Source organism: Arvicola amphibius, chromosome 3, assembly GCF_903992535.2.
Source record: "Arvicola amphibius chromosome 3, mArvAmp1.2, whole genome shotgun sequence".
Taxonomy (NCBI): Eukaryota; Metazoa; Chordata; class Mammalia; order Rodentia; family Cricetidae; genus Arvicola; species Arvicola amphibius.
This window is the reverse complement of record NC_052049.1, coordinates 23,381,870-23,399,043: the sequence shown is the minus strand read 5'-3', so window position 1 is coordinate 23,399,043 and position 17,174 is coordinate 23,381,870. Positions and strand designations below refer to the sequence as shown.

General features: G+C 45.6%; 1 protein-coding gene across 5 annotated transcripts in view; it reads right to left on the bottom strand.

Annotated features, from left to right (window-relative positions):
* Positions 1-17,174, bottom strand: part of Rai14 (retinoic acid induced 14) — a 136,107-nt gene that overhangs the window by 38,087 nt on the left and 80,846 nt on the right. For 2 of the 5 annotated variants that reach the window (XM_038322451.1, XM_038322450.1), the window contains one exon: positions 12,930-13,060. In XM_038322451.1, the coding sequence (XP_038178379.1) occupies positions 12,930-13,060 (131 nt within the window). The other 3 variants (XM_038322449.1, XM_038322452.1, XM_038322453.1) reach the window with 2 other exon arrangements.

The window sequence follows — 17,174 nt, the reverse complement described above, 5'->3', positions numbered from 1 at the left end:
GAAGGAGCACGTTTCCTCTCCTCTGTGGGTACTTTCAGAGGGGGGCCGTCTAGGGTGGACAGGGACCATCCCCTGTGTAGACGGCCGCAGGTGGGCACCTGCGCAGTAACCACAGAAACAAGAATGGAGAGTGGCGCAGGTCCCCACCTAATCACTGATGTCCCTATTGGCCTATGTTATAGAATCCTGGCTATAACACAAAGCATCTACCTGTAAATAAAGTTTTGCAGACCGGGATGAGTTTGAACCAAAGCAGTAAATTACCTAAACCTACACACAAACTCTCTTTTAAACATGCTCTCCTGACGATACTGATGGGTGTGAGAATGTGCTACCTCGAGAATGAGATACTTTCAACACTACTATATTTGTATGGTTTTTAAATACTGGTGCTACTATAGTTAAATTCACCCACTGACATATTTACTACAATATATAGTATCCATATGTCAAATACTGTTCTGAGCCCTGAGAAATAGAGAATAAAACAAACTCCCTTCTTATGAAATGCAGCTTTTTAGTATGAACTCTAAAGGTTACCCAGACTAAAGGAACATTCTGTACCTATCACACACACACACACACACACACACACACACAAGGGTGGGGTGGGAATTTAGCAACATTCAGAGACAGTTCTGGTTACTAACAGGGAAGGGGGAGAAGAGGGACCCCAGGTAATGTACAGAAGACAGAGAAAACTGCTAAGAATCCCAGACATCACAAGATACCTCCTATCTCAAAATACAACTCATTCCTGGGTTTAAAAGTGCTGTCCTAAGCCTTTAGATCAACATATGCTCTATCAAAGACTGAAGAAATAAAATAAGCACATTTTCACATTTTACTGAGATACAATCTACATACTATAAAGTCATTATAAGATGCTTGCTTTTAGCACAGTCACAAAGGTGTGTGTGACTAACATCACTGTGCCAGTCAGACTTATTGTCACTACAACTAAAATCCCTGACCTAGGAAAGGTGTTTCGGTTCATTGTGGTGAGGATGTCCTAGTGGGGCAGAGAGCTACCACCATGGTGGTCAGGAAGTGGAGAGAAGAGAAGGGGCAGAGATGGGTTGACCCTTCAAAAGTACACTGCCAGTGACCTACTTCCTCCAGCCAGAACCCACCCTCTCCCAAACAACACCACTAGCTGGGGATCAAACACTAACGTGTACGGCTCTATAGTCAAGTAATAACGCCCACTCCTTAATTCCACATTTTTTGACAAAATCTCCAGACGAAGAGACACTCATTTCCCCGTTTCTCCCAGTCCTTAAAAAATAAAATAAAATAAAATAATCACCAGTGTAATTTCCACCTTCTACCAATTCACCCCACTGTGTGAACATTTCCTAGAGACAGGACCATACACTATGTGGTCCACTGGATCTGACTTCATTTAGAAGTTGTCAAGACACACGCATGGATTATCAGTATCTCTTGGCTATTTAAGTTCGTGAGCATAGTGCTTTGCTTTTCCACTTATAACTTGATGCCTATGTTGGTTGTTTCTACTTTTAAAGTACTGTTAATGCTACAATATATAAGTAGAGTATACATGTGTGGGCATATATATATATATATGAGTATATGCCCACAAGCCTGCAGGTTTACACAGCGATGGGATTGCTCACAGATGTATTTACCTCTCTGAGACACTTCTAAGTCTTCTAAAGCTACTCCCTATTACGCATTTCTGACAGAATGCAGGGAGTTCCACTTTTTTTATTTAAACATAATTTTTATTACAGTGCAAAACTTACAGAAGCAAAAGTTATATTTATTTAAAAAATTCTTTATGTATGTGTACATGTCTGTGTGTAAATGCCATGTGCACAGGGTGCCCACACAGTGCAGAAGAGAGCATTGGGTTCCCCAGAGATGGAGTTGCAGGCTGTCCAATATGAGTGTTAGGAGCTGACACTGATTTCCAGCCTTCCACTTCGGTCTTTCTTGATGAGCCCCCTGAAGTAGCTCAGTTTTCTAACAGCTGAACTCTCCCCTTTGAGGAATAGAAGAGATTGAATGCAAAGAAGAACGCCCTTCAGTTCTGTCTCTACCAAAGCTGCTGACTTTTCCTAAAAACTAGAACTGCCATTAAAAAGTCTACACAGTTTGAGAAAGACTGTTTCCTTATAGTTTTATTTAAGTAGGTCAAGAATTCGGTGGAGGCAGAAAGGCTTAAAGAACCTTTTATCTACTCCTCTAATGCAAGATCCCTGGACAAAACTACTGGTCACTGCCCAGGGTTAGGCAGAGTGGCTCCCTAGAGCTGAAGAGGCAGCACCTTAGAAACCTAAACTCACAGAGTGGTTCATGGACCAAGAGTATGTTAGAAATGCAAGTTCTGGGGACTGGGGAGAAGGCTCAGCAATTAAGAGCATCAGCTGCTCTTAAAGAGGACCAGGTTCAACTCCCAGCACCCACATGACAGGTCACAACCATCTATAACTCCATCCCAGGGGAGCTGCTGCCCTCTTGTGGCCTCTCTTAGCACTGCACATATGTGGTGCATATACATTCAGACAGCGACACACAAATAAAATCTCAAAGAAGGAAGAGAGGAGGGGAAGAAGGGAGGAATGGAGGGAGGAATGGAGGGAGGGATGGAGGGAGGGAGGGAAGGAGGAGGTAAAGAAGTGGAAGTTCTAAAGCTCTAACAAGACCCCAGATTCCACTGAGTTCAAAGCTTCCTGCATTAGATCCCCAGAATAGCTCCCATACACCTACAGTAAAAACGCACTGACCTAAATGGAGGACAAACTGAGAACCCCACATCATCACGTTCTGCCATGATACCCACTGTTTCACCATTCTTTAAAAACAAACTCTCTTAACCTTAAAACCCATTTTACAGCTATGTCCCACAAAAAAGAAATCTCTCCGGTGTCATGTTTTGTTGTTACAGGGCATGTTTAGCTCTGCTATAAGGCTCAGGCCAGCCCTCAACAGAGATGTAACCAAAAGACACAAACAAGCAGCCACACGATTTACATAAAGCCGCTTTCATCCTGAGACGCCTTTTGATTCTTGGGATGTTTCTGCGCTTTTGACACTTGGACCAACCCCAAGCTTTTAGTCCCCACCAGTTCTACTTCTCTCTTAAGACTTTTTCTTTCTTACCCCCTACCCCCCTCCCCTGAAGAGAAAGTCACCTCATGGGTGATGTCCCTAGCCTCAAGCAGCAGCTACGAAGCCTGAGTATAGGACAGTGGGGGTGGCAGAGGAGGAGAGGGTGGCCTGGTGAGGAGCTAGAGGTCTGGGTAGCACACTGGCATTCATTTTATTGATACATGGTGGTCACTGAACTTTAGTTTAAAGCAATTGTATGACACCGCCATCAACGATAGCAGATAATCTACGGAAACAGTATGCGGGCAGTAATTATATAATAAACTATTGGTATTCAACTTACAGAAGAGGAAACTGAGGCACATAGGAATTTAGTAACTTGTCCAAAGTCTGAGGATAAGCAGCAGAACCAGATCTAAACCTAGCATTGCATCTTGCCCCCAAGATGCTGGTCCTCCACTACCATGCTGAAACATGGTGATTTGCTCAATCACTCTGAAAAACAAGGTACATGCTATGGATTCTACGTCATTGACTGTGCTGCTCTTTAAAAAAAACAAACTTTAAACCAAAAACTGGAAGCATTTGGCCAAAAGCAAACATGGGCATGTCCCTGGGACAGCTTAGGGATGCGGGGATAGGGATGCAATCCTAGCCCTGAAGCGAAGGACCAGCAATGGAGGTTCCCTTTCCTACAAAAGTACTCAGTGGGTTGTGCAAACTTCCCTGAAACAAACACCTCGGGACCAGGATGAGATATTTCCCAAGGTTCTTCATCCAGAAGGAGACTTGAGCCGCTATTCAAAGGTCCTGAGTTTCAATTTGGCAAGTTCTAGTTTCCAAAGAGTAAACATAATTCTTCTGGGAGTGGAAGGGAAGACATTCTCGAGGCTACTTTCCGAAGAATGACTTTTCAGGCATGCTCATTCACAGAAAATCTTACTCAAATGGAACTCTGCTGCCTTTTACCTGTGTAGTCTCCACGAGACTTCAACATCTCCCCCGCCTCCGGAACCAACAGATTAAAGAGTCAACACTCAGCAGAGACAACCATTCCCCAGTCCCTACCCGCCCTAGCTGCATACAAGCCAGATTCCAAGTATTACCAGGTGTAGAAAGGGACACTAACATCTCCAAGCTCAAAGTTACTGAGGTTCAAAGAAGCTAGGACATGCCAAGAAGATGAGAATGGGAATTCACTGCTCTAATGCTTTTCTATTGGAGTCAGGGTCCAGGAACACCACACAGGAACGGAAGGGCCTGGCTGGTAGACGGAAGTCATTAAGAGGGTTTTGTACTTTTCTTGTTCCTGCCCGTGTTCTCTGGTTCCAGTCTATGGTGGGGTAAGGGGGCCTCTGCTGCTCCCACTGGCACTGATGGAGCCAGAGTCCAGCCCGCAGCACACTTCCCACCATGGCAAACTGAGGAGACAAAAATCTTCCACCCTTCTTCCTATTGGCTATTTTGTCGCAGAAACAAGGAAAGTAACGAATATGACTGTTGACCCCCCCCCCCCCCCGAGACAGGGTTTATCTGTGTAGTTCTAGCTGTCCTAGAACTTGTAGACCAGGCTCGCCTCAAACTTACAGAGATCTACCTGCCTCTGACTCCCAAGTGCTGAGATTGAACCCCTACAGGACTGGGGGTGCAGCTCAAGGACACAACCTTTGCTTGGCACATGTCAGGCCCTGGGGTCTGGGAAGGGGGTGAGAAGAAATCCACACTCCGAACGTAACACATCTCAGACTCTGTGCTAGAAAGAAGAGCAGGTGATGTGTATTGATTCCAGAATTTCTGGGCTTCTTAGTTAATTCTTTGATGGTCCCGGGCTAAGTGAGACCTTCAGAAGCGAGGTATGTGAGGAACACTGGACAGGGACTGACGAATGAACTGGGATAAATGGGTGACAAAGGGGAAAGCCTTGTGCCCAGCAGCTCAACAAATAATCCCTCAGTCGTCTCTGACCCTGGCAGTTTGGTAATGAAACAAGATAAATGCAGCCACTTTGGGACTTAGCAGAGGTTACAAGTGAGAAGGGATGCACGAGAGTCTTGAGAAACTGACTCGGTGGGATGGGTTTTCTGGAAGGCTTGCAGGAGGATGCGCATGTGTGAAGGATAGGCACTCACACTGATCACGCTGACCTTTGAACTGCCTGGTTGTTGCTGTAGCGTGAGAACCTCCCGCTCCAGACGCCCTCTCTCTTGTGAGTGACTGAGGGCAGGTCATTGACTGTGTGCTCGACAGCTCCACCCCCAGTCTCCCTGCTCTGCTCTCTACCAGATTGACCAAGTTTCCCAGGATCTCTGCGACCCCACATTGGCGGTAGCTTCAGTCCTAGCCAACCAGGAGGAGGAGGAGGAGGTCAGCCAGCCAGCCAGGCAACAATCACACACTGCCATCTTTAAAATTCTTCACTTGGCATACTTATTCCACTTGCTTCTGTTTTGGGACAAGGTCTTGTGACATACAAAAAGCTGACCACGCCTTGCGGTCATCCCCCTGCTGCTGTCACCCAGGTCTTGGATCACAGGTAGGACAACTGTTTGCTTAATCAGACTCTGCGAACAGCTTTAAAACAATATTTCCACTAGTAGTTCCTAGCTTCCAAATTTATTCTAGTCATAGTCCACTCCTTCTGATTATGTCTCCCATTTACAGCAGTTTTTCAATAAGTTGGCATTCCGCTGTAACGTACATTTTCTTAGAGTATAACTCTGACATGATCTACCAGAGGACAAAATTAACCTAACTTGTAACACAAGCACTATATACTAAAAAGTATGTGTCTGTGCATACATGAACAAAAAAAATTAAAAAAAAATAAAATAAAATAAAAAAAACCTCCCTCCAATTCTGCGTTTTTCAGCCCACCTGCAACTTGTCAGGACCCAACGCCCATTGGGAAGCCTGGCTGAGATGTGTGTCTTGATTGGTATTTCACTAATTGGACCAACCATCTGACTCATCCATGGTAATTACAAACCCTTCCTATCCAGAGTGTGTTTGTATTCTATGGTGGTTTGAATGAGGTGCCCCTTGTGTTCTCATGCATTGGATCATTTGGTCCCCTGCTGGTGATGCTATTTGGGAAAGCTATTTGGCTTGGTTTTGCTGAAGCAAGCAGAGCACTGGGGCAAGCTTAGAATTTCCCAGTGTGCTCTCTGCTTCCCGTCTGTGGATCAAAATGTGGGCTCTCAGTTGCTGCTCTAGCACCATGCCTACCGTTCCCTCACCATGATGCAATGGTATCTTTTCCGTCTAGAACTATAAGCTCCAATCAAACTCTTGTGTAAGTTCCCTTGGTAATAGTGTTTTATCAGGGAAACAGAAAAGCACCCGAGAAGGAAGAGCCCATGAGCTCTTTACTCTTGTATCCTTTGTGACTCTAAAGTCGGCATTTTTTTGGATGACACTGCCAAGTTTGACCACCAACGAGGGGAGCCCAGGCACCCTTGGATCACATTTGCAGCTGTATTTGTTGCTGTTCTTTTCTAGGGGCAGAAAGTTCCTTTTCCTTTAACACACTGGAAGCTGAGCTGGGTGGGGCCTTGCCCTGAGAACAACCTTCCCACTATGCCAATGCAGATTTGGCCTCTCCTTAACGGTGCTAATTTTTAACAATTACAGCTTCCGTCACAGAACAAGAGTTGGCAGTGACATCCAGCTTGGTCGTCTCCTTTTCCTCTATGCCCTGTGTATTTTTCATTTCTTTTGCTCTTCTTCGTTGTAGACCTGCAGCACACAAGTGTCACTAATAACCACTTAACAGAGTCAATGTGAAGCTGTCTTGAAACAGCTTCTTCCAAAGAAATTAGTCTACTCGTTTTTCATTCAGCCTCACACAAGTTCTTAGGATGAAAGCTGAAAGTAGCCAGATTCTTTGCTGAAGTTCACAAGAAAAGTCTCTAGCCCAGTGGCTAACACTGCTCCCCTCTGGAACCCCTTGGCCTGGGCCTCCACAGTCATGGAAGCCCCAGTACTACTGACTTCCAAACTCCTACTTGGATGGTTCACTGAGCTCTGTTTAGTGTTCAACTGCTTTTCTAGTCTAAAATCCCACATTTTTTCACATCCCCCCCCCCAAAAAAAAACCCAAACCAAACCAAAATAGATAAATAAAAACAAACCAAAAAACAAAACCATAAACCTGCATGGTCATTCGGTCTGTCACACAGTCTACTTCCTGGGACTAATTTCTAATTTCTGCCCTAGTTACTGTTCTACTGTGATAAAACATCATGACAACCACAGAAGAAAGAGCTAATCCGGGCCTACATCTCCGGGGGTTCAGACAGGACAGTGGAGGGCAGGAAGAGGTCAGCCGACAGACATGGCACCTGGAGCAGCAGCTGAGACCTCACATCTTGAGCCAAACACAGAAAGCACATAAAATGGATGGTGTGGTGTGCATCTTCTGAAATCTCAAAGCCCACCCACAGTGACACACTTTCTACCATCTAATGAAAATCAAGGGGATAACCGTTGGCCCGGGGTCAGTGAGGCCCCGAAAGAATTCATTCACCTCTGAAAATTGATGCAGGGACTGGAGTTATGACGCAGAGGTTAAGAGCACTCACTGCTCTTGCAGAGGACCCAGGCTCCATTCCCAGCATCCACGTGGTGACTCACACCAGCTAAAACCCCAGTTCCAGGGGTCTGATGCCCTCTTCTGACCTCCATGGGCACAAAGCATGTGCATGGTACACATACACACATGCAGTATAACACTCAACAGTGTGAAGATGTGTTGCTGTCATTGTTAATAAAAAGGCTGATCAGCCGAGAGCTAGGCAGGTTTTTTGGGGCAGAGAGAACGCTGGGAAGAAAGGCAGCATCCAAGGGAGTCATGAGGAGTTGCCAGCCAGATGCGGAGAAGCAACGTGGGAAGTTCACAGACGAGGTAAAGGAGCCTCAGGACAGTACATAGATTAATAGAAATGAGTTAATTTAAGTTATAAGAGCTAGCTAAAAATAAGCCTAAGATATCGGCTGAGCATTTATAATTAATATTTAAGTCTTTGGGAGCAGGCTGGCAGGACAAAAAATTCCACCTACACACATACATACAAAAATAAGTAAAATATTGCAAGACTCAATATATATTTTGTATATGTGTATAGTTTAAGACCTAGCAAGTATCAGCAGGAAGCAAAAAGCTATGAGTCAGGGGATAAAGAACATCACAACCCGGGCTCTAATTTCCAGAGCAGTTTCAAGAGATAAAGACTTAGTCCATACAATCCAGAGCTCATGTACCTATCACTACCTAAGACCAACCTTCAAAGGGAAGCTGTATGATGCAGAGAGGGACGGAGGCCGCCATCACTCCCAGAATATAATGGTTGCCATTAAATTATTCAGAAGCCCTTTGTGAGAAGGGCTAGAGAAGGCTGGTCACATGGTATGATTTGATTTCTAAGACGGAACTGCTGGTGCCAACTACCTAAGGCATCCCTGTTCTGAGCAAACAGCAAGGCAGAGGGTAAAAGGCCACGGGCCAGAGAAATGCCTTATTGTACTGGCTTGCAGAGATCAAAACCTACTTCTCTACTTTACACTTCAGCTCCACAGACATCTAAAAATACTTCCAAGAGTTTCTGCTTTCAAGGCCAAAGGGATAAGGTTTCTGAAACGCGGACTACCCACACATAGTCTCTTTCTTCTCTCTCTCTCTCTCTCTCTCTCTCTCTCTCTCCTCTCTCTCTCTCTCATAGTCTCTTTCCTCTTTCTCTCTCTCTCCCTCTCCCTCTCTTTCTCTCTCACTCTCTCTCTCAATGCCCTTTCTGAGGCCTATACACATATGCCCTGGTGAGTACTATGGTCCCAGCCGTGATTTTATTTAGTCTGCTTGTTCCCAAGACAAACACACAGCACTTTAATTAAAGGCATATTCAACACAGGGGAAACCATCTTGAAGCAATTAGACTCTTCCACGGTAAGGTTTCGGGGTATGGAATCCTCCCACTTCCTCACCTCCCCCATGGAAAGGGAGCAGATGGAGCCGAGGAAACTCAAGCCTACCTCCATAAACATAGCTCGCCGCCGCAACTGCCAGCCCTGCTCTGTTCTGCTCTCTAACCGAGCCACCACCCTGCTCCCAATCTTCCCTAAATGAACTCATCATTCAACTGCTTTGACTTTTTAAAATCCCCTCTGTAAACAGTGGCGGAAGAAGACATTTTCTGACGGCTTCTTCTCTTACCATGACAGAGGATCTTCAAGAAGAAACTAAAAAAAAAAGTCTTGGGCATTTCCAAGCTACCCATCTGGTTCTGGGCTATGGCAGTTTCTAGAGGATGACTGAGCAATGACTACTTGGACCAACACATTCTTGGGACTCCTGGGCTTGCTGGTCCTCAGGATAGTACAAGCTGAGTGCCTTCCTATTGACACTGGCCTGGAAGCAGGGGTGAGGGCGGTGATGCTTCCTCGGAATTGCCATTTCCTCTGGACCCCACGTTAATTCGCCCCTCGGTAATTTATCTCTGAGGCATTATAGGTAAAAATAAGAGGTTATTTTTTCCTCCACAGCATCCACAGCAAAGGGTTCCTTTGTTCCCAGATCCCAGGGAAAGGCTAAACAACAAAAATGATATGACCCTTGTCTTCCTAGAGCTGAACCACACAGGAGATTCAGGTCCTTTGGAAAGCAAGGCCTTTCATGGTGGAAGTATTACTGCTGCTCTGTTCTGTCAGCCCTACAGAATGTAACTGGACACAGAACTTGTACAGATGGTGCACAGTTTTACTTAAGAGAAGGTAGGGACATACAGGAAAAGGGGGTACATAAGGAGAGAAGGTTTACATGGGAGCATGGTTGAGAGATGGCGTTGAGTCACCAAGTGCAAACTCTGCCCTCACAGGCAAATTCCCTTCCCTAAAAAGTGCTCGAGAAAGGGATCCTGCAGCCCAATTTGCATGGACCTGTGTACAAGGAAAAGAAGGAAAAGGCAGGAAATGAGACCGAGCATGGACAGGGATATAACTTTCAAGTTCAATATGGCCATATCCTTTAGTGGGAAAAATGAAGCATCTCAGACATGCTACCAAATGATCACCAATCATTTCTACAGATGTTCCGCTGGGCTGATGGAACCACGTGCTGCAGTAAAGGGGACAAGACCAGCCGTGGTCTGTCACAGACTCCGAACTATTCTTAGGACACTGCAGTTTGTGGGTTTACCCAACCAAATGTACCTAGAAAGACCAGAGAGAACCAAATTTTCCAGGAGTACGCAGATCACAGGGAACCTCGGCACAAAGGCAATCAACACCCATGGCCGAGGAGATGGAGGGATGCCACGTGGGACTCCTTTGATAGCAGGAAGGTCGCGTTTACATTGTTACGGTGTGATAAAGGGATAAGGAAGACGGTCTCTGGTCTCTCAGCCTCACCTCAGTGTGACTATTCTGACCACTGGGTTAGACTAGAAATATAAAACCAGCTAAGATTCAACGCCATGGTTGCCTTTGAAACTTGAATTCACAGTTACTGGTTAATCATTTCAGTCCTTAAGTAAGTATCCCAAGCAGGAAAATGAAGTGTTGACAGATTTTGATTTCTGGAAAATCCCGCACTAGAAAAATAGTCAATTAATTTTTCTAACTTTTTAAATAAGGGTTGTTAAAGAAAAAAGAAAAAAGGGCTGCCATCCGAGAGCAAGATAGGGAGAGCCATGGTGCAGAGGCCTCAGTTTTACCATCTGTAAGATGGAGCTGGGGTTTTCTGCGCAACTTCTGTGTACAGTAATGCCATTGTAAGAGAACAAAACAAGGATGGCCCCTGAGCACACACTAGGTGAGGAGGCAGAGGCCACACACATGACTCCATTGACATGGAACACTCAGAAGAGGCAAATGCACAGAGATTGTAAGCTCATTAATGACAGACTGCAAGAGGTTGGGGGTGACCACCTAGCAGGCACAGAGAGTTCTTATGGTTGATGAACTGCACGTAAAAAAGTGCTTGAGGAACCAAACTGTAGATTTTAAAATCATTAAAATGCCTACTTTTATGTGATGTGCTTTTTACCACAATAGAGAAGGGAGACTAGAGTATGGTCACCTTCGTCATCTAGTCTATACATAATAAATAGGAAATAAGGGACGAATTCCATACGCTCTTCATGCCTGTGTCTAAGATGTTAATCTAAATTTTCTGTCATCTTTTTAGTGAGTATTACCTTAGTCAAAAGTGTCATAAGCACGTATCTTGCCATCCCCAGGGATAACTATAAGAGGCTGTTTTATGCAGACACTGGGACACAAGGAATAATTGCAGGGAGGCTGTGGTAGACTAGTACAAAAGGCACTGTCTGTCACCAGAAACCTCAGCACAAAAGCACAGACTCGCTCCCCGGGGTTCCCAAGGTGCCATGACTCAGAACACCCTTTTCAAGTACCTTAGGCAATTCCAGGGCAGAAGCTCCCTGGACTAAGAATCACAGGTCTGGAGTGAGGAAGAAAAGACGTTTCTCGAGTGTCTCCTGCTAGTGAGAATTGTGCTCTCTCTGTACACACGGTACCTACAACCCTGGGCAATCCATACTCTCATGGACCTTTATTAACTAACTGTGAACACATTGTGATCCCTAGGGAGAGACTCTGCCTCTGAGGAACAGGAGAGCAAGGACAAAGACTCCGTTTGCTCTACCTAAACACAAAGGAAAATGGACGTTTTATGCGAAGAGCCAGGCTAGGAGTACTTGGGGGCTCTGTGAACCATATGGTCTCTGCCATAATTATGCAGTTCTGCCTTTGTAGCTCAGGGCAGCAATGGACCAGGACTTAATGAAGAGCAGACAGAAAGCCATGCCTGCCAACTCCGCTATAAGTCTAATACTTCTAGACATCCTCAGACAAGCGCCCCAGTCACCAACCGGAGAAACCTGCCAACAACAACCCCACACCTACAGTTCCTTTCCCATGCTGTTGGGATCTCCGGTGACGGACACAATTGGCACACAAGGCCGTGTCTCGCAGCTGCTTCTGAGGACACCAAAGTAAGGCTCGGCTGGACATGGTGGCACACACCTTTAATCCTAGCACTTGGGAAATGGAGGCAGTCATGTATTTATGAGTTCAAGGGGAGCCTGGTCAACATAGTGAGTTCCAGAATATCTAGGGATACAGTCTCAATATGAACAAAAGGAGTGAGGCTCAAGGATTAGGAGGTCATGCATATATAACAGAGTCCACATGACCCTGTGTGGTCTGAAAGTCAGTTTTCAATACCACTACCAAAGTAAAGATGGCTCTAAGCTCCTCCCTCCCCCCCGCAAAAAAGTTTTATTTATGACAAGCAGGAATTTGATGCATACCAAGAGAAAGCAAAATCTTACTAGAATGCTCATGCAGTCACTACCTATGCTAAAAAGTGGCTTAACAAAGCACAAAGTAAGCTTTGAAAGCTGTGCTGTTTCCCATCCAGGGAAGAACTGATTTCCCATCTACCAAGGGCTCGCAATCCTGGCACTGTTAGTTCTCTGGTGCAATCGTTGGTTGGCTGGCTCCAGGAACAAACACAGCCACTAGGGAAAGTCCAATGTATAATCTTGACTTGATGGAAAAGGAAACAAACCCATAAATGTTTTAGCTTAGGAAGGGGTCAGCAGTAATTTTTCCAAGTCCCCCAAAACATTGATCAAACTCCCCTTGATATGCTAGGGATTCTGGAGCCCTTGTTGAAAACCCTAAATGAGGCAATGTTTAGGGGTTTCTTTGTTTGTTTCTTATAGTGTTGGAGACGGAGCCCTGGGCTTTGGACATGCTTCGCAGACACTCTACTACTGAAATGCTCCCCAACTCGTAACACCAACTCATATGCAAAAACCAGTCTTTTCTCTTACGCGGTCCTGCCCTCGGTGTCATGCTTGGTGGCACTGGTCCCCTTCTTGCCCAGCAGTGAGGCCACCTTCTCAGCATCTCCATTCTCCACAGCCTGCAGCAGGCGGTCGTCATTCTTGTTCCACTCATTGGTCTGTGGAGCAAAAGGTTGAGGAAGAGGGGTGAGTGACTTCAGCCACATCGCTGTCAAATCAAGCCCTACTCCCAACCAGCAGTTCCACAAACGCCTTCAGCTTCACCGTAGGAACACCCCCAAAAGGCTGGTTTCTCCAAAGAAAGCACAACAGCTTAATGAACTACCAGGCCTCGGCAAACTCTGAGGTACGGTCACTCCCTTCAGCTCCCCTTCAGAAGGTGAAGCGATGTGGACAACGGGCCAGTTTACTCATTAGCTAACTGCTTGCTAACCTTGACAACTGGGGCCTGAGAATGCTGGCCTTCGACCTAGTGCCCAGTTCACTCGAGAGCACTGCGCTATCAAACCAAACTGGCAAGCAGGTCAAGTTTACCAAGGCTTTAAACACAAGCTATTCCTTCTGGCCTGCTTACCAGGCCTCGATTCTCTGAGCTGTCTGCAGGGTTTAAGTAGCTGTCCAGACTGCCAACTCAATGAAGTATCGCTCAGGACAGAAGTTGTCTCTGCTCAAGTTATTACACGCCAAACAGCCAGTGCCACCGAGGGACTGAATTCTTAAAACTCTGAGAAACTGCTAGTGAGTGCCATATGAAATAGCACAGCTCTGTATGATTACATCAAATTGGATTTTTATCAAAGTCTGTCTGGGCCACCGTCCTTCACATTCCTACTCCAACGGTGTACTCAAAAAATTAGGCATTATCTTGACGACAAACCAAGCATCCCATTGAAAAGAAGACAGAAGTGCATGCCCAGGGCACCAGCTCTTATTACCAGTCTAAGAAGTGCTACTTAACTGTAGCACACACAAAGAAACAGATTGCAGGAGATGTCCCCCAGAGTGTGCTTTAGAAACAAACAAACAAAATAAAGCCTTGCTGAAGTGTATTGGGGCCAATGATCTCTGGCTACACTTCCCTGAAAGGGTATAGATTGGTCCCCCTGTAAAATCCTCCCTTCATGTGCACTGACTAAATTAAGACTGGATCGGGCCTATCAGAAGAATGTGAAATCTTAGTGGATGACACTGAAAGTGTTTAAGCCAGGCGAGGCCACATGAGAGGCTTTTCTGCCTGCTGCCACTGAGACACTCCACTCTTCAGAGAAAAATCTCATGATGAGGGTTCCCTAAATGAGTTCCAGGTGGATCTCTGGAGAGGCCACGGCAAGGAAGGGCTCCCTCCTATGCAGCCTGGAGGTCAACAGCACTTGCCTGAGGTCTGAACGGACTATGAATCAGGCTGCAGGACCTGAGCCTCTCTAGGCAGATGAAGCTGAGAGAAGCTGGTGTCTCCTATGTGGATGCCCAGTAACTGGCATTGCCATTCAGTCTGTAAGTGCTGCCCAGTGGCTCATGATGGGTAAGGGGGACAAGAACAGGGGCTCATTCATAACAGGGACCTTCAGGGTGTGAATGGAGGAAGACCAGAAAAAACTGAGAAAGGGAGAGCCGGGAAGGTGACCTCTACTTTCTTCTAAACCTCGTCTTCCTCAGACACCTCTCCACACACTGCCACCTGATATATTATCTCCCGAGTCTGGCACAGCATGGGGGCATGATCAAGAAGCATTCTGATGCCACCTCTCTTAGGCATCTAGAAGCAAATTCCTCTTCCTTACCCTTATCTCTGTGTCCCCTAACCCTTCACCAAGAGGCACCACATTGAAATCAAGCACCAGAAGAAACCTTAAAAGTTATCTCGGTCAATCTGCAGTCAAAAGATTCGGGATCAGCCGGATAAAAAGATGAAATGAGCCGGGCGGTGGTGGCGCACGCCTTTAATCCCAGCACTCGGGAGGCAGAGGCAGGCGGATCTCTGTGAGTTCGAGACCAGCCTGGTCTACAAGAGCTAGCTCCAGGACAGGCTCTAAAGCTTCAGAGAAACCCTATCTCGAAAAAACAAAAAAAATAAAAATAAAAAATAAAAAATAAATAAAAAGATGAAATGGGACGTGCTCTCCTGACAATCGAAGGTCATTTGCACTCTGGAACCAAGAAAGGTTTTCAGAGACTACCATGCATGGAGAATGTCTCTTCCTCAACTCTTCTGTGAAAATCCTCTCCTCTGACAAGCCTGAAGACAGGCCCCACACTTGTCACTTTAAGAGTTTTCGGCCCAGTTTTGGGTTAAGCTAACAAAATTAAAAGCAAAACAAAAACGATACCACCAGGTGCTCAAGTTTAATAAGACCAAACGCCTTATGAAACATCTGGCTCGCATAAACACATGCCCACCGGGCAGTGAGAGCAAGTACTTTTTATTAGAGAATCACAATAATACAATGGAAGCCGTGGCTTAGAACCCTCTGCCATCCACCACCTACACACAGGACAATGTCTAAAGCTGACAGGCCCTGGAGGAGCCTAGGGCCTTCCTGGTGACTTCTCTGCTACTCTGCTCTGCTGTGTCCTCGGGGGCCACCTACTCAGCGCCACTGAAGCCTACTGTCTAGACGAGATGAAATATGGCATCCTGGCTTTTGCTCGAGGGTTCTGGTTTGTTCATTTTAGCCCAAACCTCAGTTCCCTAAAGGCAGTGGACTGCAGCTTTTCTCTCTTACATCCCCGGTGCCTGGAGAATGCACAGTATGTGCTCCCTCTTGACTAATCTAAATCTCTCTTGACTTAGCAAATATTTGCACTGTCACAATAAAATTCATTCTCTTTTAAACAATTAAATCATGTTTCATTCTTTTAAAAATACATTTACAGGCTAAATGAGTCCAACTTCCTTAGCTCTTACACACACACACACACACACACACACACACACACACACAAAGCCAGTTTTCCACAATTTTTAAGCATGGATACTTTCCGCAAATTTCTTCATGACTAAGATGCCAAACCTCATTAATTCAACTGGGGTGAGCCTGTCTCTCCCTCACAAGAACCACCCAGATGGCGGGTGAGTGTGCAGACTCTCGGTCTCATTCTAAAGATTCTGACCCAGTGGTTTGAGATGATTCCCAGGAGTCTCTTAGGTCCAGCAACTATTCTCACTGATCCCATTCAGAGACATTCGGTTTCTGCCAAGGCCGGCTAGGGAATTTATGTAAACCAATTCTGTCCTCCACAAAGCCTTAATAAGAATAGGATAGGAAAAAGAGAAAGAAATTCTCTGTTCCAAGACTACTCAGCGAACATTAGGCCTTTGCTCAGGGATGCATCTTCAATGTGTCTGTAGGATCTGTGCAGGGTTAAGAGTCCCACTCAGAAGAGACCAAATTCACAAGTGACATAAGTAGATGATAGTACAAAGATGGGGAGTCTTCAAGGCAACCAAATGAACACAATGGGGTTCAAGAGCACAGATGATTACTAGAAAATGATCAGAGAACAAGACCGACCTGCAAAGCCCCACTTTATATGCTGTACTCATATAAAGAAAAAATCCAGAAGAAATAGAACCACACCGTGTAGAAGTGGATACAATAAAACCAAGGACAAGGCTGTAGTAAAAGCCAGGATGTAAGTTAAGAGTTGGGATTTGTGGCTGGTGAGAAAGGGATGCTTGGGCCTACACAGTGGCTCTGGTCTGCTTTGCAATCTGGTTAGTGGAGCCATAGACACTCACTTGGTTAAGTATCCGCCAAACCATATATTCGTGTATGCTTTCTTTAATAAATCATGTTTCTCCTCTCCCTTCCCTCCCCCATATATAGAACGAAAACATCGCTGGGGTCTGCTTCTGGCTAAGCTGACACTGGGTCAAGGGTGAACGGATGGACACACTCCCACCTGTTTACCATACCATTTATTGAAGACAAGTCTGTTCCTAAAACCTGGTTCTTAATTATCTGGAAAATTCATAAACCCACTCGGTGATGAAGCTGCTGTTAGATTCATGTACATACACATAAAACATGCATGTAGTTTCAAAGGGTCTCACTGAGCTGCCCTGGCTGGCCTTGAACTTGATCTGTAGCCAAGGGCAGCCTTAACCTTTGGGTTGGCTCCTCCCCCAGTCTATGGATTGGCTGGGACATAGGGTCTATACCATCAAACTGGGCTTATTATTCTTGAACTGGACAACCTGTCCCGTTCCCGTCTAACTAACACTCCACGAAACTTTTTTAACATCCACAACAAACAACGACTTCTACAGCT